The sequence below is a fragment of the Haemorhous mexicanus genome, chromosome 3, assembly GCF_027477595.1.
Source record: "Haemorhous mexicanus isolate bHaeMex1 chromosome 3, bHaeMex1.pri, whole genome shotgun sequence".
Lineage (NCBI taxonomy): Eukaryota > Metazoa > Chordata > Aves > Passeriformes > Fringillidae > Haemorhous > Haemorhous mexicanus.
In genome coordinates, this window is record NC_082343.1 from 4,832,638 (window position 1) to 4,855,581 (window position 22,944).

The 22,944-nt window shown below is 47.4% G+C and overlaps 3 protein-coding genes across 3 annotated transcripts in view; 2 read left to right on the forward strand and 1 right to left on the reverse strand.

Moving 5' to 3' along the window:
* Positions 1-6,175, forward strand: part of PSME4 (proteasome activator subunit 4) — a 44,145-nt gene extending 37,970 nt beyond the window's left edge. Inside the window, exons 44-47 of the mRNA XM_059840575.1 lie at positions 2,017-2,179; positions 2,985-3,118; positions 3,923-4,057; positions 4,674-6,175. Of these exons, the coding sequence (XP_059696558.1) occupies positions 2,017-2,179; positions 2,985-3,118; positions 3,923-4,057 (432 nt within the window). The 3' untranslated portion in view covers positions 4,674-6,175. The remainder of the gene's footprint in view (positions 1-2,016; positions 2,180-2,984; positions 3,119-3,922; positions 4,058-4,673) is intronic.
* Positions 6,176-10,854: 4,679 nt separating this feature from the next.
* GPR75 (G protein-coupled receptor 75) lies at positions 10,855-13,794 on the forward strand. The gene has a single exon (XM_059840577.1). The coding sequence runs from the start codon at positions 11,096-11,098 to the stop codon at positions 12,635-12,637; it is 1,542 nt and encodes a 513-aa protein (XP_059696560.1). The 5' UTR covers positions 10,855-11,095; the 3' UTR covers positions 12,638-13,794.
* Positions 13,795-15,260: 1,466 nt separating this feature from the next.
* Positions 15,261-21,184, reverse strand: LOC132324453 (toll-like receptor 2 type-1). The gene is made up of 2 exons (XM_059840576.1): positions 20,735-21,184; positions 15,261-19,238 (listed from the first exon to the last, which is right to left on the reverse strand). Exon 2 carries the CDS (start codon positions 19,235-19,237, stop codon positions 16,613-16,615), a length of 2,625 nt encoding a protein of 874 aa, XP_059696559.1. The 5' UTR covers position 19,238; positions 20,735-21,184; the 3' UTR covers positions 15,261-16,612.
* Positions 21,185-22,944: the final 1,760 nt, after the last annotated feature.

Genomic DNA, 22,944 nt, shown 5'->3' on the forward strand with positions numbered 1-22,944 from the left:
TTTTTGGATGCTGGATTTTTAAGATGAGAATCGTTAGCTTTGACTAGGATTTGATGTCTTTGCTCTGTAGAATTGAGGTTTTGGTTCTTGGATTTTAAGATACTTTTATTTTTTTGCTTATTTTGATAGCAAGGATCAGACCTGCTGATGATTCTTTTAATATGCACAGCACTCAAGGTCTTGATAAGCATTTTTCACATTGCACTGCAGTGTTACAGGAATGAGAGTATTTTCTCTCTGTTTAAGTAGCTCCTTGCAACTTCTGCAGTTGGGTTTGGCTCGTGCTGTTGAGTGGTTTTGTTCTGATACTGCTGCACTTTTATAGACAGTGATCAGTGCCTTCTGACCAAAAAAACCTCAAACCCCATAGGTGATGGGGAGATTCCTCTCGTTTTTATATTCTGTATTTCATTGTGGGTGTGATCATTTATAAATTACTTAGTGCCACAGGTGGTGAGTGATCAGCTGCTTCGTGCATGATTTTAAAGGCTTTGCTTCCAGGTGTTCCTCACAGCAAAGTGTTCCTTCTAGCTGGGTGATTAATTTAGAAATTAAAGTGGTTGTAGTACAGGGAGTAGGGATGTAAATGAGCCCAGCTCTCCTGAGAGCTTGCTCACTTCCCAGCCAAGCTGCTTTGTGTCTGGCTCTTGTATTAGCACATCATGTCTCATTTAATAGCTCAGCTCTTCAGGGACTCACAAACTGCTGATAAACAACACTGCCAGCCTCTCACCTCATCCTTCCTCCTTCACTGGCAGCAAAGTAGATCACGTTAGAATAGTACCTTGTAGAAATTTAAATGGAACGGGTCAGAGTCTCAAGAGCTGATTTGAACTTCCTCTGCTTAATTATTGCAGCTCTTGCAGCTGTACTTATGGCTTTGTGAGGCTCAGAACATCATGTTCAAGGATGTAATTTATTATTATAATCTGCTGCATTGGATTCAGAGCAGGTGTTTGTGCTCCACAGAGACAAGTGTTCTGTTTGCAGTTAACCTGTGACAGAATGTACCTATCAAAAATCTGGTGGCAGCATCTCAACCAGTTGATTTGGTTTGCAGGTTTGTAAATGTTGGGAGGCTTTTGTCAGAATGTTATTATGGAAAGTGGGAGTGAGTTTTGGAGGGACTCCCAATTTAAATACAATTTTACACGTCTATAACTTCCTGGCTTTGGAAGATTTGAGGAGATGAGAGAAATAAGTAATACTGATGGGTTAGTCACTTGTTTTTAAAAGCAAGGATGAGTTGTCTCTACTTGGAATTCACTAACAAGGTGCTGTGGTTTGTTTAAAAATAATGGAAAAGGAGATATTTTGAATGGCTTGGCAATTAGATGAAAGCTAAGTTTAGTCTTGTTGTTTGGTGTTTCTGTGTTACCCTTAAGAATGTTTTTCCAACCTGGGGTTCTGGTTTTATTCATGTAGTGCAGAGATCTGGTACTTGAGATAAGGAAGTCTGTCATGCTGGAGCATTACAGAACTGAGTTGTTGATAATAAAGTTTGTTTTGTTGCTTATTAATCCAGCATCTGTTGTGTCCTTCAAAGAATACTTGTGCTATGGGTAGAACAGATTCAGCTGAGTCTCTGGAACATTGCTCCTGCCTTTTCTTGGAAAAACTCTTCTGCTTTTGTCAGGAGAAAAACTAAATGCTTCTGAATAAAGCCCTCTTAAAAACTGATGTCAGTGCAGAGCCTGTTAGGAATTTTGTGAAGCAGGTTGATCATTTGGTCTCAGTCAGTGTTTGTTTTTAAACTTTTTAAAGCTCTTCTGTTGACACTGGAGTTAAATTACATTATTTCCTTGAGGAGCAGGTCACTTTATGGCAAATTTTGTGACAGCAGTTCTGTATTACAGCAAAGCATGTTGATTACAGAGCCATCTAATAAACGACTAATGACAGGATAATACTTTAAAGGCTTTTGCTGAGCAAGATTTGCTCACTTGGGTTAGTGGGGTGTGCTTGAGAGGGCAGTAATGGCATAAACAAACTGTGTTGTGTCCCACGTGTGGCCAGGTGAGGGAGATGGCTGCCACCACGCTCAGCGGGCTCCTGCAGTGCAACTTCCTCACCATGGACGGGCCCATGCAGACTCACTTCGAGCAGCTCTGCAAGATGAGGCTCCCCAAGAAAAGGAAGAGGGACCTGGCCTCAGTGGGGGACACAATTCCTTCAGGGGGTAAGAAAGCAGCTCAGGAAGCAAATCAGTGTTTTGGGTAACATAGACTGCCCTAGAACTTGATTTGCAATGTTAATGGTAAGAATACACAGCAAAGGCAAATATTTTTATTATGTATTCCTATATTCAATTCATTTTTCTTTTAGAATTAACATTAAAGAGGTTTTTCCAGTTTCCAGTTCACAGAGATAAGGATGCAGATGATGAGAGATAGCAAGCTCCTCAATAAATAAAGTCACAACATAGTTTCACTCCTTGCCCATCTTACCTCCTATTTGTTGGCAGTGTGGGTTTTTTATTCTAAAAAAACCAAACAACAAACTCAAAACAGCCAACCAAAAAATAAACCAGAACAGAAACCCCCTTAGTTAACCCTGATTTGGAACTTTGGCTTCTGCCTGGGCATTAAATGCATCTGAATCACAGTCATTTGACCCAGAAGTTTGCTTTCCATATTGTCCAGTAGTTCTGGGATTTGAGAAAACACTCTGAATGTAGAAAGAGAGAATGTGGAGATGTCATTCATGAGTTATTCATGAGTTTCTTTGAGAGAGGGGAGCTCATCTGAAATGTTTTTAAAGTGTCCAGCAGTTGCAGATTGATTCCTATTGGAAGGAGGTGTAAAAAATGAAAGATACAAGAATGAATCTGGGATTCTGAGTAAGGAAGCAGAACCAATCTGGAGGTCCATAAGTTCATGTCTGTAGAACTCTCTGGATTTCTACAGAGCTGGAGGTCTCTGCAGTGCCAGGGGTTTGTTGCTGATTTTCTTTAACTGAGGTGGGTTGCTGCCCTGGTTTTGCAGACCTGGTGAAGCGCCACGCCGGCGTCCTGGGGCTCAGTGCCTGCATCCTGTCCAGCCCCTACGATGTGCCCACCTGGATGCCACAGCTCCTCATGGATCTCAGTGCCCACCTCAATGATCCCCAGCCTATTGAGGTAAAAATACAGCAGCTCTCAATCAACAGAACACAGCTGAATACCTGTGACTCATTCTTAGCTCTCTTTTCCTAGAAAAGCATAGGAACCTATTAAGAAATTTAATTTCTGCTGCTTTTTACTAAATGACTCCTAATAGATTTAAAGCATGACCTGCTTTTAAGTATTTTTTGTGGTAGATCTATCCTTGCTTTTAAATTAAAAGCATTAAACTGCAAGAGCTATATTTATGAGGAAGTGGGCTTTTTTCATTAAAGATGTCCCTTTTGTGCATGACATTCTAGGAAACATCAACCTGAACCAAAACATCAGTCTGGAATTTTTAAAATGAAGTGTTATGAGCTGCCCTAGAAATAAGTTTTTAAAGAAATAGTTGCCTTTAACTCTTACTGTTTTGCCCTGTCTGTTGGGTTTTGTTGACTGTGGCTGTTTTAGACAGAAGAGTGAGATGAAGAGTGAGATGTTTTCAGACCGAAAACACCCTTTTGAAACAGCCAAGAAAAAGGCAGTGGGGAAAAAGCACTTGGCTTTTACCCTGTAAGAATCTCTGAGTGTTTCCTAGCTCAAAATTGTAGGCCCAGGAATCCTTATTATAAGAATGTTGGAGTCACGACCCTGGTCAAAAGCCTAACCAGAACTGTGAAAATTGAAATCATGGGCTGAATTCCCCAGAGCCCTCCTGTCCTCTGGGTCTGCTCCAAGCCTTGGTGGTACAGAGCAGTTGTGTTTGCTGTCCCCAACGTTGGTTTTGGTGTGGAGCTGGGCTCCCTGGCTGACAGAGCTCCATCCCACTTGTGCTGGCAGATGACGGTGAAGAAGACGCTGTCCAATTTCCGGAGGACCCACCACGACAACTGGCAGGAGCACAAGCAGCAGTTCACAGATGACCAGCTCCTGGTGCTCACTGACCTCCTGGTTTCACCCTGCTATTATGCATAGGTGGGTCAGCTGATGGGTTTTGCCATAAACTTCACTCTTAGGAATTCTACTCCAGAGTCAGGAAGAATCCTTAACCACAGGGAAAATGCTGCAGCCAAATTTCTGGCACTTTGCATCTTCCAATGGTTTTGGTCAGACTTATTTTGGTTAAATATTTTAAATATTGCCCATCTTTCTATGCATCCCTGTGCTTTGCTAAGACATTTACACTTCTTTTCTTGAATATTGATGTTCCTTTTCTCCGTTTTCTGCCAGTTGGCTGCCTTTTAAATGCCTAGCAGTGCCTCTAAAGTGCTGCTTTGTACTTCTGATGCCCCTGAGGACTTTACACCACCCAGTCCAGGCTATCACCTACATCTCAGGATGGGCAATGGCTGCTACCACTCGGTTTCCTCTTCCACACTCTGGCTTTGCTGCCAGGGCTCTTCACACAGGCATGTCCCCAAAGAGTGAATCCATTCCTGGGGTTTCTCTTTGTTACCCTACAAGATTCCCATCTCTATTGTATTGTGATGTTTTGTGACAGTATTCCAAGAGAAGCTTTAATTTATATTTTCATATGAACAAGAGCATGAGGCAATATTTGTGTTTTGAACTCCTCCTTCTTTCTTTTCAGGCTTCTCCTGGGAAAAATGAGGATGTAGGAATTTTTCTGCGAAATAAAGGAAACTCAAAAGAAATTGATCATGTAGAGAACTTTGTGCTGGAAATCCCGATGCCTAATCAAAACTACTGTTAAATACAAGTGTAGAGACCTGGTTCTACTCAAAAGGAATTTCACCTCCCCAGGGAGCAGCCAGGGGAGCCCCGAGGTTGTGCCTGCAGGGCCTCATCGTGAGTCCATGGCAAGACCCTTCTCCTTGGCCTGCATCACACATCAGTCTTGTTTCTGCTTCCTTGCACACAGTGACCTACACTGCACATCCCTCACCCCCTTCTTCTGCCCCCTGTTCCCGACATTAAGGATGTGCAGAACCAGAGAGTGCTGCAAACAGGAATTTCCCAGTGGAGCTCTCCAATTCTGCCGATGCAACTCCTCCCCCAGTCCGTACACAGCCCTGGGAGCCTTCCTTCCTCAGAGTTTTATTTTTCACTACTGGGATTTGAGTACCATCCAGTCCACCTCAGGGCAGCATTGCCTTTTTGTATTCTCTTCCTTGTGCAAATGTAAATAGCTGAGCTCTGTGCAGTGCAGGGGTGGCAGGACGCAGCATGGGCAGCTCCTGCTGCCTGGCCAGGCCTTCAGGGGTGTCTTGACCATGTGTGGAATAAAAAATCTGTGATTCTCTGCATATTTTTAAGGGGGAAATGGGTGTTTCCATGTAATTAGAACCCACAGATAGGAAATGATGGACTGTTAGTGGTGGTTGAATTCACGGAATGAAATGTATGCACAGTGTGGAAAGGCAGTTTTTAACAGTGTATTCTCCTAAAGGTTGAGCAAGCATATCTTGTTTGAAGATTGTGGAAGCTCTGTGTTTTTTTGCCTGCAGCTTTGTTAAGAGACTGGTATCAATTGGCTGTTTACCAAGCTGTTTAATATGTGTTACATAGTTGTAAAAGACTGTATAAATTGTAGAGGCATTGCATTGACAAAACATTGTACAGTTTGCAACCTTTTACATAACACCATTGTGAGATTAATTTGTAAAGATTCATACTTAGATGTTAATACAGTAGTGGTTCTGGCTTTTGTATCAAAACAAATGCCATTCTTAGTTTTTTAAATTATTTCCTTTAACAGAATATCTCGTTGTGTCTGAGAGGGTTTGTTTTGCTTTTCCTGTATCTCATGTCTGTGTCTCATTCAGATTTTACTGCAACACGTGTGGCCATTTCTCAATGCTGACATCACATATTCTGGTGTGATCCATTCATAGAACGTGAGGTACATGGAAATAACCCATAAACTGGTGTGTGTTTCATCTTTCATGCAAATTCCCCCAGGAGCACTGAGACCTTTGTGTGGCTCATCCCAAATTTCCAAGCACAGCAGTGCTCCTGGGGCAGTATTTAAGGAGTGTCAGCACACGGATGTAACCACTGTATAGCGTAGTGCCAAAATTATGATTTCAATTGTGTACGTAGTTTAAGACCCAATAAATGGACTGTTTGTAACTACTGCATCTTCCTGTATTTCTAAAGAGGAAATGTGTTGGTTTGAGACTGTAACTTCAGGTTTTTACAGTGCTTTAGAGCTTGCATGAGGCCTGTGTTTGTCCTGGGATTTGGTAATGAGTTAAGGTATCATTAAGGACTAATTAAGGGTCTTGTTCTAATGTCTAGGAAATCAGCTTTTACATTTATGGAAAAATACCTTGTGCCAGGAAAACACCCGTTAACTTCTGAGAAGTGGAGAAACTATTTTTTGTTGGAGAGGGTTTTGCTGATGGAATTATAAATCTTTGCAAGTGATGGAATTAAATCTTTGCAAGTGATGGAAAGCCTTTGCTGCAGAGGATCATCTTTAAAGGATCCTTGGTTGACGAAGTGTTGGAGCAGATATTGCATGTGCTGTTCTGCAGCTCTGCTGCTTTGTGCTGTACTTGGCAATCTCCTTAGTCAGGGTGTAGCTGGAATTGGTTGAGGTTTCAGTGCACTGTAGGGAATCATGCTCTGGTCAGGAGTGGTATTAATTCCCAGCACCTTATAAATCAACAGTAAATTGCTTTATCCAAAGAGATCCCCCAGTAAATACAGCAAAATATCCAAAATATGTTTCTATAGGATGAAATACACCTGTGGTAGTGTGAGCAAACTTGTGCTGGTTGAGTTTTGGTGAGGGAAGGGTTGTTAGTCTCTTGTCCTGAAAATGCAGGAACAATTTTTTACCACCAAATCTTCACCAAACACCACAACTGCATTACTGGATTTATTCCCTAACTTTCCCCAAGCAACAGCCACATCCTGAATTCTGAACTTTCACCACTGATGTCTTTTACTGTCTCTTCCCTGAAGCTATCAAGATAAACCAACTGCAGTACCTCAGTCTGGAGAGGGAGAGATTTCTAGCACGAGAAGAGACAGAATTTTTTCCCCTTGGAACAGGAAAGGAGATGGAAAAATATCTTGAGCATATTTGATAGCCTTGACATCTTTAGTGACCACCTGTCAGACTGCACAGATAACCTGTGACCATCATGGGGAAGCATCAAAGAAAGGCAAAGATGTAAGGCAGAATTTGGGAGGTGGTTTGGTTTGTTGAGGTCGGAGGTTTTTTGTTGGATTTTTTGGGGGTTTGGTTTGGGTTTTAACTGCTCAAGATGCCAGTGACGTACTGCTCAGTGACTCTTGCTAGACCATTAAATGGTGTGATCTCCCATATTTCCATAATCAGGTGGGTATATTTGATGTTTATTTTTGATATATAAGAAAATTACAAGCAGGCAAATTAGACTTTTAACCTGTGCTTTTGGGTGGTACCACAGTCTCAGCGTTGGTGGATTGTGTTGGTGGCAAGTTCATGAATGGATGGGTTTGGGTTTTAATTAAAGAGGCAAAGGGAACAAGTTCCTTATTTCTGGTATATTATGACTGTATTCCTGTTATGTCCAGGTATCTCCCTTTCCCCCTTCTCACTTCTTTCCCAGGCTGCTGGGACTGTTGTGCTGGGTACACTCAATGATGTGATGTCGTCTTCTGTCAGTTTTTCACAGTTAGGCATCCCCAGCATCCCACACCCTGCTCAGTCTCACACTTCCTTCCACAGCTTCAGGCTTCCTGGAATCCTGCAGCAGAGCTTCCAGCTCCCTTTTCCCCAGGGCTGTGGAAAACACAATAATCTGGTAAGATGCAAGGGGGAAAATAAAACCCTGTGGCAGCAGAAGAGTTGGCTGGCCACTGTCCTGGGAAGATTTTTAACTGTGAGTCTGCTGTGAGTTACCAGCTGATGTGTTTTGTATACTCATAGCATCCTGCAGTACCTGAAAGGCAACTTCTAATTGCCTAATAATTCTATTTCTAATAAAAGGAGGGGGGATTTAACCTCAGCCTGCTCTAGACTTCTCAGTTGCCAGCAGGCAGAGGAATCCCTACACCAAGGAAGGGGTTCCAGGTGGTTCATCCAAGGCAAGGTCCTCAAGGCATTGGTGCAGTGTTAGTTACAGCCTGGTTTAATGTCAAAAACAAACTCTGTGCAAAGTGTAGAATATTGCTGAGCAGATTTTGCTGCTGCAGATGGAGCTGGACACACACTTCTCTTGGGGAATATGAGATGCCATCATTTCTGATTGGCTTCTTAGGAAAGCCAGTAATAAACCCAATAAATCTGTTCTAGCAATAAGTGCATTCATATTACAATAAGTCCAGGTAGAAGCCCAGCTGAGTTCACCCTGAAAGTATTCTGTTAAAAGCTTTTCACTGCTACTCTTATTTATTTTCTCCTGGCTTTTACTTCTATTTTTTTCTGAGTTAATTTCCCCTTTTATTATTCCAGCTGCTTTTCCCTAGAACTCTTTTGTTAAAATCATAAGATACAAATCTTCAGCTGAGATGAGGACAGATTTCAGCAATTAAAAGTAATTTCCAGCAAATATCTGCAGAAGAACACCGTTGTCAAAAAAGCCTTGGGAACATTGTTTCTCCTTGTGCAGTAGGAACTCCAGGACTGAACAATGAGAAGCTTGATAGTTCTAGAGAGCACTGGCTTTTTAAGTGCTTTTTAAGTAATTTAAGGAATTAAAGTTTAAGGAAAGGCTTGGCTGCTGCAAAGAGTCAATACCCTTGTACCTTGTGCAAGGTAAGTTTTGCTCTTGTGATTCCTACCTTGCAGAACACACTTTCTCCCCCTACTTTTCTCCCCCACCCAAACTTTGGTAATTCTTTTAAAAGCTAAAAAGTCCTTTTTAAAAAGGACAGAGTGGTGAGACACTTTGCTGTGCCACAGCAACCAAGCAGGGCTTTGTGCTCCCATGGAGATCCTTTTTGCTTCAGCTCATTCCCTTGCTCCCTGAGAACAATCCCTTCTCATTTTCTGCTGGAATGTTGAAGGCTTGCAGCCTTGAACCAGCTACAATTTCCCCTCCATTTCAAGCCACAGTTAATAACTGTAGAGGGGAAAAACAACCAAACCCCACTCTTACATTAGGCTAACATTTTGTCTCTCCTGTTTAATCCCATAATTAAGTGTCTTCTAATGTTTATAAATAAGAAAATTCAAGGAGGGAGATCCAGTTTTGTCGATGAAAAAGCAACTCTTCCTCATGAGGGCCAAGATTCACCCACAGATTTCAAATTAACTACAACTGGCAAACAAAAATACAAGTAAGGGAAAATAGAGACAGCCAAGCTGTCTCTAATTTGAAGCCACAGGAAACCATGTTTTGGGTTTTGAACCTTCTCCCTCTTGTATACAACCAGTTTAAGGACAAAATCAAGCCCAAATGCACCTGCTCAGGCTGCAAGGCACTGCTTCAGCCAGCTGCTGGCATTTCCCCCGAGAACAAATCCACCCCCATTGCCACTGGGCAAGGACAAGGCTCACAGGCCAGGCTGCCATCACCAGCCAGAGGGTTATAAAACACTGCTCTGGGATTTAGAAAGGAATATGTTGAAAAGTAAACAGGCAGGTGGCCCTGGGAAGCTTTCAGGTATCAAACTTGCACACTTGTGGCTGTCTGGATGGTTCTACAAAGCACCTGGGGTAGGGTAATTATTAAAACAATAGATTAATGTATATATAATGATTGTAAGACATGTGCATGCACAAGTCAGAAATACTGGCTCTGCTGTATTTTCATAATGCTTTTGTGCCTTGCCTGGCTGGATTTTTGTCTCTTCCACCTGGATTTCCAGTGCCATGGAGGCTCTTCAGCTGTGTCTGCCTCAGAGAACGTGCACGGAGCGTTTCCTCACCTCACATCCTTATAAGTACTTCAAAACCATCCCGTTAATGCTCAGCTATCCAACACTCTCTATCACTACTATATTTGTGATAGCAAATTAACTGATAAATTATACTGAATGTTTCCCCTCCCCATGGGAACACAGAAGGTGCTTTGCCTTTGCTTCTGAGAAAACACCAAGGGCACCTTGGCCCCACTGAGCTGTCTCAGGAAAAGGATGCAGAAGAGCAAGCAGGGCAGGAGCAGCATGCAGAGCTTTGGTGTTGATGCTGAACAGGTTCTGTGTTGAGGCACGTGTTTTGTTGGTGCAGTCAGCACAGATCCTCTGCTCTGGGTGGATCCTACCTGGAACACTGCATCCAGCTTTGGTCCTGCTACAGGAAGGAGCTGTTGGAGCAAGTCCAGAGAAGGGACCAAGATGATCAGAGGGATGAAGCATCTCTGCTGTGAGGAAAAGCTGAGAGAATTGGGATTGTTCAGCCTGGAAAAGAGAAGCTTCAGGCTGACCTAAGTGCAGCCTTCCAGTACCTGAAGAAAACTTACAGGAAAGATGCGGCAACACTATTTACAAGGGCATGTGCCAGGACAAGGAAGAATAGGTCCAAATGGAAAGACAGTAGGTTCATATTGGATATTAGGAATAAATTCTTCCCTGTGAGGGTGGTGAGGCCCTGGCAAGGGAAGCTGTGGCTTCCCTATCCCTGGGAGTGTCCAGGGCCAGGCTTGGAGAAACCTGGGCTAGCGAAAGGCGTCCCTGCCCATGGCAGGGAGAGGAACGAGATGGTCTTGCAGTCCCCTTCCCACCCGAACGCTCCTGTGATTCTCTAGACCACGCTCTGTGCCGCTCCACCCGCTCGCATCACCGCTGCTCCCCGAGCGGTAGCGGCGGGCATGCAGCGCCAGCGCGGCTTTGGGAGCCAGCTCGGTGCCGCCTCCCGCGGACCCGCCCGTCCCCGGCGGTGCGGGGAGGCTGCGGCTCTGCCCCCGCCGCCCGCCCCGGCTCGGCCCCGCCGCGGCGGAGGGAGCGGAACGGAGCGGGGAGGGGCCGGGCCGGGCGCCATGGCGGGGCGGGAGCGCTGAGGCGGCGATGAGGGGGCGGTGAAGCGGCAAGGTGGGAGCCCCACGGCGGCGATGAGCGGGCTTTGAAGGGGCCGGGCGGCGATGAGCGGGCTGTGAAGGAAGGGGCCGGGCGGCGATGAACGGGTCGGGGCGGCTGCCGGCCGGGCCCGCGGAGCAGCTGGGCGCGAACGGCAGCGGCCCCGCGGAGCTGCGGGAGGGCACCCACGCCGCCACGCTGGCCGCCTGCGCCTCCCTGCTGGCCCTCGTCTTCTGCCTCGGCTCCTACGGCAACCTCATCGTGCTGCTCTCCTTCTTCGACCCGGCCCTCCGGAAATTCCGCACCGACTTCGACTTCATGATCCTCAACCTCTCCTTCTGCGACCTCTTCATCTGCGGCGTGGCCGCCCCTATGTTCGCCTTCGTCCTGTTCTTCGGCCCGGCTCGTGGCGTGCCCGGCACCTTTTGCTTCACCTTCCACCTCACCAGCTCCGGCTTCATCATCATGTCGCTCAAGACGGTGGCGGTGATCGCGCTGCACCGGCTGCGCATGGTGCTGGGCAAGCACCCGCACCGCGCCGCCTCCGCGCCCTGCTCGCTGCTGCTCACGCTGCTGCTCTGGGCCGCCAGCTTCACCCTGGCCACGCTGGCCACGCTGCGCACCCGCGGCTCCCGCCTCTGCCTGCCCATGGCCAGCCTGCCCCGCGGGCAGGGCAAGCTCATCCTCTACCTCTATGTCACCGACTTCATCTGCTGCGTGGTCGTCGTGTCCGTGTCCTACGCGATGATCGCGCAGGCTCTGCGCAGGAACGCGCGGGCCAGGAGGTGCCCTCCTCCCGCCGTGGCCGTGGGCACCGCCAGGGCTCAGCCCTTCGCGGGGCCCGGGGCCGTGCCCGCTCTGTACAGGACCCAGAGCTGCAGCAAGCCGCCCCACGGCCACGCCAAGCTCGCCGGCCGGCTCCCGCTGGCCTCGGCCGTCAACCTGGCCACGGCCAAAGACTCCAAGGCGGTGGTGACGTGCGTGGTCATCGTGCTCTCCGTCCTGGTGTGCTGCCTGCCCCTGGCCATCTCCTTGGTGCAGGACATGCTGTCCGGCAGTGGTGGCTTTGTGCTCTACCAGTTCGAGCTCTGCGGGTTTACCCTCATTTTTTTCAAGTCGGGATTAAATCCCTTTATATATTCCCGCAACAGCGCGGGGCTGCGGAGACGCATGCTCTGGTGCCTGCAGTACGTGGCCCTGGTCTTTTTCTGCTGCAAGCACAAGACGAGGCTTCGAGCCATGGGCAAAGGCAGCCTGGAGGTCAACAGGAACAAATCGTCCCACCACGAGACCAACTCGGCCTACATGTTGTCTCCGAAGCCCCAGAAGAAGGGTTTGGAGCAGGCGTGCGGTGCCAGCCACTCCAAGGACAGCGTGCTGAGCCCCAAGGCGTCCGCGGGGCAGCAGCAGCACTACGGGCAGAGCAGCTCCACGCCGATGAACACGCGGATCGAGCCCTACTACAGCGTGTACAACAGCAGCCCCTCGGCGGAGGCGAGCACCCCGCACAGCCTGCAGCCCGCGGCCTCCGCCTTCGCCTTCGCCAAGCCCTGCGGCGCCGCGCTCCATCCCTCGGGCAGCGCGGCGGGGCGGGACTGCGGCGCCGCTCCCGCCAGACACATCCCGCTGCCCTCCGTGTAGCCTCGGCACGACCCAGCCCTTCCAGAGAGCCTCCCGCTCCGCTTTGGGGAGGAATTGCTCCAAACTCCGTGATGCTGCTGCCGAAGAATAGAACCACCGTTCCTGTTTGCGTTGGAAGCGAACGCGGGGCTGTCGCCTCCTTGACGCGCTCTGGAGTTGCCGTGGAGAGCCAGCAAGGGGGATATTTTAGATTTGGAATTGTTGTACCAGGGTGGTTTTGTTACTAAGTAAAAACCTAGATGCCATGATTGTGTGGCTCATTAAGTCATTAGGCCGGGTTGGACAGGGCTCAAAGTAACCTGGGGCAGGGGAAGGTATCCCTGCCTGTGGCATGGGATGGAACTGGATCATCTTTAAGGTCCCTTCCAGCCCAAACCATCCTATGATAATACCAAGTTTTATAAATACCTTGTATTTTCAGGAAGGAAGAACTGGGGAGATGCTTGGTAGTATTTGAGTTTAAACTCTTCCCGTTGCAGGAGGTTGGAAGAACCAATGTTTTTCAGTGTTAACAAAAGTCCTTTATCTTCACAAGGTGAAACCCTGCTTCTGTTGAGATAAATGGCAAAACTTCCATGAACTCAGCTGAAGTTCAGGATTTCAGTATTGGCTTCTTCAAGTGGGACAGGGCTTTGTTTGGTCAGTGTTCTGTTTCCACTGGGAGGGACATTTGGGAAGTGTGGCACTGGGATAAACCTCTGCAGTAGATATATTAATACCTGGTGGGCGTTGACTTTAATGATGGTGGCAGTCTGTATCCCAAAGGAATTTGGAGAAGTGTTTTACATCTGATAGAAATAACCATGCACTACCTAATTATTTGCATTACTTGATGATAAAGATGAATTTTGCAATATTATGTGACTGATACACCAGGAGGAGCACAGTCACCTCTGGAATTCCCTAACTGGTCAGCTGTCAGGCAGAGTCGTGTTGCTGCTTGCTCTTATGCCCATGACTTTGTATAAATTGGGATTTGGCCATTCCTGACAGTCAGAACTGACAGCTGTTAACATTTCTAAAACCAGAATGACAAGTTTTTGAGGTTTTGTTAAGTCTTAACATCAGTTTGAGTTCGTCTGTCTGCTTAGAAATTTTGTCTGTTGGTCTACACAGTGAGCAAATAACAGGAGTTGAGTATTTTTTTAATAAATTCACCTCTTTGTGTTGTATCTTATTGTGGGAATTCCCTGGGAGGCAGAACAATTCAGGGGCATTTAAATTCCCCTGAATTCCCCCCTGTCTAATTTAAATTAGACATTTCTTGCTCTAAGTGGCCAGATCTCTTACAAACAGGCAATCACCTTTCAGCTTCTGTGGGCTTCAGCAGAGCCTCAGTGTCTGCAAAATAATTGTGCCACAGGCTTTTGATGCCTTGCTATAGGAAAGTGCCACATCTTCAGGAAAATGACAGTGATGGGAACGTGATTTGTTACTTTAGAAACAAAAAATGTCCACATCATTGCTGTCTGTGAGTTGTTTTGTTCAGGCTTTTTTGTCAACTAAACTGTTCTCAAGATTCTCCTGGAACACTGTCCTTTGTTTAACACTGAATATGAATTAATTCTGAATAATTCAAACCAGCTTTCTTGCAATAAAATCAGTGTGAACAACTTTCTAATACAAATGTAAAATGGAAATTTCTATAAGTCTTTTCTCTCTGCCCAGATTTTTTTTCTCTAAATGAATAATGTGGTTCTTTCTAAACTAGGCATAAAAGATAATGAAAAGATCTCATTTGGCTGTTCTGTTTTTGAATTTCTCTTCAGTACAAATCGTACTGGAGGCAAAAATATACATGAGGCAGTTTTGGGGGTTTGCTGTGTGTATGTGCAACTTCTCCTGTGCCATTAGATCACATGAACTTCATCACATATTTGAAAATTAAACCACTCACACCTCATAAAACATTTGCATTGAGTGTTCCTGTGGGAGTAAAGCAAGAAGGGACCAAGCAGGAGGTTTTATTGCCTTTGTGCAACAAAAGAACTGAAATCCCATCCAAGCTCTTTGTAATTTGCTCTCTGTTAACCCCTGGTGCCAGCTGTGCCCTTAACACCACCTGTGTAATTAATATTGGTGTTAATCTGTGCGGTATCATAGTGCCAGATAGGAAAGTGCAACACCTTTTAATCTGCAGGAGGAGCAAAACCTCATTTAAGTTGCTTTTACAGTTGCATTTACAGTTGCAGCTGTACTAAATAGCTGTTTTGTGGGAGGTTTTTGGGTGTAGTAAATCCAGATTGGATTTTGAAAGCAGGTACAACTTTGCAGTGAATCAATGACTGAAATAATCACATTTTTGATTAAGTAATTGGTTTAGACTCTTCTGGAGTATAACTTCTCTTTTTTCCCTTAGTCTCTTCCATCAGAAGCCTGCTGAGCTCAGAACCAGTAAAGCTCCAGTAAAGAACCAGTAAAGAGCCACTGCAAGGTTAACAAGCAGCAGTGGAACTGAGAGGCAAGCAGCAGAACGTGGAGGTGGGAAATATGTGGGAAGAGAGGAAGTGAGAAATGTGACCACTGAGTGCTTTAGAAAGAGGAAAGTACAAAGGTTATTAGAAAAACAACTGATTAATTACTTGTGGCTCATTAATCTCATTAACAAGTGACTTCTGGTTGCTTAAATGAACAAAAATATTTAATATTTTTATAATTCACAGTCTTTTTAAGCCCTAGATCTCTGTGGTGAAGAGTTGGCTTTTTCAGCTGCTGGCCTGCAGGATTGTGGGTTTTATCCTAATATATAAAACCTCTAAGCTGATGATGCTAAATAGTTTTCCTGAGGAAAGGTGGGTTTGCAGTGAGTTCCAAGGGATCTCTGTCAAAGGAGATGTTTGTTGCATGTTCCCCCTTTTGGAAGCAAACAGGTTGGTATTGGTCTTGTTTTGTCACAGCAGAGCCAGTAAATGGAATTGGAAAAGGAATTTTTCACAGTCTCTGTTCCAAACATGCTGCATTCCTGGACTGGGGATTTTCTACTGGGAAGTTCTTGGTGTTTGCTATCATAGGAGCAAGTCCAAGTCATGCTAAACCAAGTAATTTGTCCTCACCTAATGTTTATTTTCTGTCACAGTCTGTTGATTTCCCTTGAATGTTAAAGTTGGATCAGCTGAATTTCTTTTGTTTTTTCCCAAGCACAATAAATAAAATTATCAAGTGGCACTAGGTGAGGGCAAGGCCCATGCAGAGGTAGTACTGAATCCATTGGGAATGGGCCAGGGTGACTGTGTAAGGTGGAACTTGCCAAAGTCTAAACAAAAATGTACAGAACTTGCTTATTCCCCAGGGATTTGTGATTAAACAAAGCTCACCCCAGTCATTTAACAGCAGAAACCACCACACTCAGCTGGTCCTTTTTGTACTGTCTGGTTGTATATTTTATTCTGAATTTACAAAAGATTTTCAAGTCTCATCTCTTCCAGCAGTCACGGAACCCAAAGTCTGTTAGCAGTGTGGGTTTAGCCTCTCTCAGATGGCTAAATTAAGTCAATCTTTACTCTTCCCTTGCCAAAGCACAGAAAGGAGCTGCTCCCTGTGTACCAGCATGGTTTGTGGCTCTCTTACCTGCACACAGGGCGTGTTCCCACTTAAAGCTATCCCAGAACTGGGAATCTGTAGTCCGGTCCTAAGACACTGCTTCTCACTGCCACCACCTCTGGAAGGCAGCAAGGACATGCAGCGTGACCTGAGCAGCTCTTCTTTTCAGGTGACATCCACAGCACTGAAAGATATGCTGGGAATATCTGGACAAACTCAAGCATCCAGGAGGAAAAGGCTTTTTATCAGTGCTCGGCTCTCATCCCTTCAGGATTCTTTATCAGAGGGAATAACGAGTGTGCTGCAGTCCCCCTAGGAGCTTCTCCTGGGACTGATCCAGACAAACCCCTGGGCATCACAGCAGCCTTTGCAGGAGGTAAATGCTTTTATCTGGCCACAGGCTTTCCAGGCACAGCCCTCAGAGTTCCCTGGGTCTCATTCCAGCTCCTGCATTTCCAGAGCAGATCCATTCTCTGCTCTCACGAGCGGCTCGTTGGTTGTTTTTAGCACAGCTTTTAGCTGATGCCAGAACATTTTCTGCTTGTGTTCCTCAGGGCTCCACTTCAAGTAAGTTTTCCTTCTCAGCAGTTTCCTGAGTTTGCTGAATTTCTGTGGGACGCTGTGGGGTGGGAGATCTTCCAGCACGATCATGATGAGGGAATCCAGGTTTTCGTTCAGGACCCGGTGTTCGGCAAAATACAGCTCGTACTGGCACCAGCAGCTGTTCACAAAGCTGGGAGAGAGAACAAAAAGCACTTTATGGCTGTTCTCTATGCAGTAAAAAATGTTCCCAAGCACAGGATGCCCCGGCTTGAAATCCCTCTCATGGTAACATATCCTGAACCCGTCATTTTCCAGCTTTTTCAGCAGGGTCTCTTTGGTCCAGTCGGCGTCGTGCTCGCTGTAGGAGATGAAGGCGTCGAAGAGTTTGTTCTCTGGCCGCTTCTCATACTGCTTCCTCTTGGCCATGCACCAGTACCAGCCCATCCTGATGTACCAGGGCCCGTCCAGTCTCCAGCAGAGCAGGGTGAGGGCCAGCATGGCCAGGCTGGCAGCGCCAGCAGTCACGGCCAGCTGGACACCCAGGGAGCAGCGCAGCAGCGTCAGGCGGCTGCTGCCCACCGCGGAGCCCCGGCGCTCTGGGGGGAAGCTGCACCTCATGGCCTCCCTGCCCCTGATCTCCCGCTGGGGCTCATGGAGGTAGACATTCACAAACCAGTACAGGTCACAGGTACAGAAATAATGCTCCCCTTGGACAGACAGAAGCCTGAGGCTCGTCAGCGGGCCGAAGGTGGCCTCCACAATGGTCGTGATAGCGTTGTCACTGATGTCCAGCTCAACCAGAGAAGCTGGGAGAGAGCCACGCTGCAGAAAGGAGATCTTATTCCCTGATAGGTTGAAGTACTTCAGCCCTGGGAGGGATGCCCCGAAGCCATCAGGCAGTTCTGGGATCAGGTTGTGGCTGCTGTCCAGGCTGGTCAGTGCAGGAAGGTGGCCAGCAGGCTCCAGACGCCTGATCAGGTTCCCAGAAACATTGAGGTGTTCCAGCTTCTCCAGGGCAGAAGTTAAGGACAACACCTTCAGCTTGTTTTTACTAAGATCACATTTTTTTAAGGCTGGTGGAAAAAACTCCGTGTGCATACCCATAATTTTGTTATTTTGAATCCTAAATATTGTTAAGTTGGAGAGGGATTTCAGAGTAGGGGAGATGACTTTGATGTCATTGTTGCTGATGTCGAGATGCTGCAGGGAAGGGGGGAAATTGGGAAGTTCAGAAATGTGGTTGCTGCTGAGGTCCAGAAATAACAGTTCTTCCACTGTGTCAGCAAACCACTCTGGCAGCTCCACAATGGAGCAGTTGGACATTCCCAGGTGTTTCACTTTCTCTGGAAGGCTTTCAATGGGTGTCCCAGTCTCCTTCCTGACAAAGGAGAGGGCGTTGATGTTTACAGTTCCAGGGGGAGGGACACACATTGGAAGTGCATTCCCGCTTTCTGAGAATGCTGTGTAGATGAAGTGGTTTCCTTGAACATACATTTTTTCCAAGTTAAACAATTTTTGAGCAAAATTCAGGGGTATTTGGCTGATGTTGGTGAAGGACAAATCAATTTCCTTGATGCTGGAAGGGAGGCACAGCGTATCCAGGCTGTTGATGGGGTTGTTGCTGATGTTTAGGAACAAAAGCCGATGGGATGGGAACTCACAGAAGGACCGAGGGTCCAGGATGTTAATGGTTAACTTGTTGAAGCTGGCATCGATGGACAGCGTGTTTTCCATGTAGAAGAACAGGCTAAACAGAGACAGGAGATCCATTTCCACATTGTTGTGACTGATGTCAAGCTCCAAAATCCTGTCCAGCTGGGCTTTGCAGAGATTCTCATCCAGTTTTAACATCAGCTCGTCCTGGGTGAGGTTGCTGTGGGACAGGATGAGTGTCCCGTTGATGGGAGTTCCACAGAGGGTGGGCTCAGCTGTGGCTGTGGGAAGGGCTGTTGTGTTCCTCTCTCCCTTCCTAAGAAGATTCCCTGGGCTTCTCCTGAGCCTGGGGCTAAGGATTTGCAGGAGAGACGGAACTCCAGAAGGTGAGAGCTCCTCTGCAGGAGCAGAAGGCTCCAGAGCAGCCCCTGACGACCTGCCAGAATTCCTGGAAAGCTGCAAAGACCTCGGAGCTTTGCCAGCAGGTGAGAGCTTCAGGTGGGATGGGAGATCTGACAGAAGCAGCTTCTCATCATTAAATGATAAATCCACAGAAACCAGGCTGAGCAGACTCCGGAATGCTCCAGGCTCAACAGCTCTGATCCGATTGTAGGAAAAGTCCAGAACTTCCAGCCAGTCAAACCCTTCCAAGTCTCCCTTGGTAACTTTTTCTATGACATTGTGTGAGAAATTGAGAGCCCTTGCTGTTTTTGGAGCTCGTGCTTCTGAGACAGAGGAGAGATTTGAATAGGAGTAGTTATACACCAGGAAGGCTGGAGGTCTTCTCCACATTAGGACTCCATGTGCCCCACTGAGTAAGAAAGGAATGAAGCAGAAATGAAAGCAGCCAGGAAGGATCCTCATCCTGGAGAAAATAAATGTTAAATCCATCATTATAATATGTTAATGGCTACCCTTAAAATTAATCCAAATTTACTTGAAATCCAGAAATTGTTTCATTAGTTGTATCCATTAATCCCTTTTTATCCAGCAAAATAAAACACGTCTTACTTCAGAGTAAGAGAGAAAGAGAGAGTGACAGAGAATTATTTGAAGGAGAGCATTATTCATTGGAGCTCATGGTAGATAAAATCTGAATTTTTCTTTCTTTCCTTTCCCAGGCAGCCCTTGCAATACCATCTTCCCCCTGCAAAATCTGTGTCTTAGGTTGCAAATGCAAGATGTGGCTGGGGGTGTGTGTATTCTACTGCCATCTGTTAGAGCTGGGGCAGTTCTCTTCTGTTCATTGGGCATTTTCTTTCTCTCTTCCACAGCCAATCCTCCCTCCAGATCTCTTCTGCTCATGCCCATTGAGTGTCCCTGCATGGCTGATAAAATTCCATCATCCCACTGGGAGATGCTCCGCCCAGGGGGAGGAGCCAAGCATTCCTACCTGGATACAATCTGACATTTGAAATCCCACTGGATTCCCAGAGGAGCAGCTTTCTTCTCCACTGGATTCCCAGAGGGAGACCAGGCCCATCTACAGCACCACTGGAGCTTCAGAGGAAAACTCCCCCCTTGTCCAGGATCCCTGCTCCAACAGAACCACAGCTGGCACTGCAGGAGGGCTGAGCCACCATGGAATGGGACTGCTGCCAACACCACAGGGTGTCAGGTTGTATTCTGACTCTGCATTTTTATCTTTTCTACTAACTGTTATTCTTACTCCCATATCTTTGCCTGAGAGCCCCTTAATTTCAAAATTATAATAATTTGGAGGAAGGGGGTTTGCGTTTTCCATTTTAAAAGAAGCTCCTGCCTTCCTTAGCAGACACTTGTCTTTTCACACCAAGACAATTTGAAATGCCCTTCATGGCTCCGTGGGACTCAGGTTTTATGTCTCTCATCCCAGTGCACGACAACCAATTAAAAAAAACAAAAACCTGTTCAGCTGCTTCAGTGACGCCCCAGGGAGCTCCATGTGACGGTGTGACCCCGGATCTTCCCCTGAGCCCAGCCCCTGGAGCTTTGCTCTGCCCTGGATTTACCCGTGCCATTTGTTTGGCCTTTCCTGTCGCAGTAAGTTTTTTTGGGAGCAGGGTGTGGGACCAGGCGGGCGAGGTCACTGCCCCAGTGCCCCACCCCGGGTCCCTGTCACGAGTGCCTGACCCCGCTGCTCCAAGCCGCTCCCTGCTCCCTGTGAGTAACCTGTGTCACCGCAGTCCCCTTTGCTGCCCACCAGGTTTAACTGAAGGGAAGGGACGTCAGTGACTTCCCAGCTCTGTCCCCCTCCGCCAGCAGGACCCCCAGCCCACCCCACATCCCGCAGGACCCCCCGGGCTCTGAGAAGCATCGCCAGTTCATGGCACAGCTCTCTCCGTGCTCCCAGCCACCCTCCCATCCCTCTGACCCCTGTACCTGCTCTCCTGGGTGCTCCTCACTCACTTTCCGCGGCCTCGGGTGCCTTTTGTGGAGCTGGGAGCGGAGCGGGCACCCCGGGACCGCCCAGCCTCGCCCCCTGCCCTGTGCCCGCCGGAGGAGGAGGAGGAGGTGCCGGAGATGATGCTCCCCGGTGAAATCCGCCAAGTTTTCCCCTTCGCGCCGCACTCAGGCGTTGCCCAACCCGTGCCCGAGGGGGAAATAGAAGGTGGAAGTTGCTCGTTTAATGCATCACAGCGTGGTCCCGGGGTTTGCCTCGGCCTCAGCATCACAGGTGGGGAAAAAAAAGGGAGAAACCGAGCTCAGCAAGGAGGGCACGGGTTGGCCAGAATCCAGCAGGGACCGACTGCAGGAATGCTGAGAGAGCTTGGAGTGCTGCTCCCAGGGGAGCACAGAGCAAAGAATGGAGCAACACCCTGGTGCTGTGGTCATGCTCTGTCAAAAACAACACTGCTAAGGGGAACAGAGCCAAAGGAATGATCCAGACAAAGCTGACTCCGCCTTCATTAACTCAGAAATTCAGGTTACTTGTGCTGTTAGCCCACGCTGGTGACCAAAGTCACTCAAACTCCTCATAACCATGAAATGACATCAACTGTAACTTCACCTTTGCTTCTCCCTCAAAGAAAATAATGCTTTCATAAAAGGGACAGGAAATTGATAAACTGGGGTGTCAGGGAAGATTTTTGCTCCTGCTGTCAGTGTGGGGTGATGCCCTGTAGCTGGACAATTCTCCACCTGAATACAGTGGTGCTGCTCATGAGCCTTGGGCTGTGCTTTGCTTTGGGAAGATGGGACAGCTGCATCCTAGCACAGGGGCCACCAAAACCCAGAGACTCAATCATGGTTGGAAGGGACAAAGTTAAAAAGGCAGCTTTTTGGTACAAGAAGAATTATTCCACCAACTCCCTGTGCTGGAATTATTCCTTCATTTGTTTCGTCCAACACCCTCTCTGTGTATTTTTTTTTTTTAAGCAACCCCTTATTCTGGGAATTGAGGGAACAGCAGGACACAAGAAAGGTCTGAGTGAGCAAGGAAGGTCCACACCATGTGGCCAAAAGCAAGACCAATGCACTAATTCCCAAAACAGGTCATGTGCCACTTGTTCTGTCTCTCTCTGCAGGAAAAGGTTTTTTGTGCACTGGAAATATTGTTTAATGGAGGAGAGCTGAACCTGCACAGGAGCTGCTCAAATCCAAACAGGATCAGCACCAGCTTTGAGGAGACCAGACCTCACAGGAGCTTTTCTTATTAAGGTGGACTTGGATTTAGGTGCTGGATAAAAATACAAGGTACTTAGGACCTGGAATTGCACTTATCTGTGTGAAACAGCTCTACTTCCTGAAGGTGTGGGAGCAAACCTAAGCCAGCTGTTGGTCAGGAGGGGATGGGAGAGGAGGGGGAGCAAAACATGTTTCTTTTGGAGGTGGGTGTGGGTGCTGGGGCAGCCCAGATTCTGGGCAGGAATAGCTGTGAGTGTGCAGCTTCCTGTGCGAGGGGAAGTCGAGGCTGAGGAACACCTCGAGGAAACCCTCGAGTCAAGGGTTTGCCAAGAGCCTGTTTGGTCACGCCATGGCAAAAGCTGCTGTTGGGAGGCACCAGGTGCTGTGACTTCTGAGTCAGGGATGTGCCAGGGAGTTCCCCCCACGCGGGGAATTCTGACATTCCACTATTCTTGGCTTGCCCTCTGATCTAATCACCACAAGGAGGGATGTGCAGGAAGAGTGACTGTGCTGTGTTCCCTTCCCTGGAACAGCCTGAGGGATGCTGAGGCTGCCCAGAGCTGGGTGGCTCCAGCCTTTCATCAGGGCAGCCTTGATCCAAAATAAAAACATCCCAAGGGATTGTGCAGCTTGGAGCCATAACGAGGGGATCCAGCCAGCCCCTTGCACAGGCAGCAGGTGAAATGCTTCCATCTTTTCCTGCTCTGTGCTGGCTGCTGATGTCTCTGGCAGGCAGGAAGGCTGGGAACAGGGGAATCTGGGTACAAGACTGTTCCATGGGGAAAAAAATCTATGTAGAAGACTCTTCCCCCTTTCCAGCTCTCTCTGGCACTTCACTGAGCCTCAGAAATTGGGATATAACAGCAGTGAGAGTCTGTTTAAATGCCAAATCATGCTGCTGCTGCTGTTTGGGTTTCCTGCTTGGTGAGACACTAAAACAGGTTCTGTTGCAACAGTCCAGCAGC

Coding starts and splice junctions, on each gene's coding strand:
- GPR75 (XM_059840577.1), top strand. CDS start 11,096: ATGAACGGGTCGGGGCGGCTGCCGGCCGGGCCCGCGGAGCAGCTGGGC.
- LOC132324453 (XM_059840576.1), bottom strand. CDS start 19,237: ATGAGGATCCTTCCTGGCTGCTTTCATTTCTGCTTCATTCCTTTCTTA.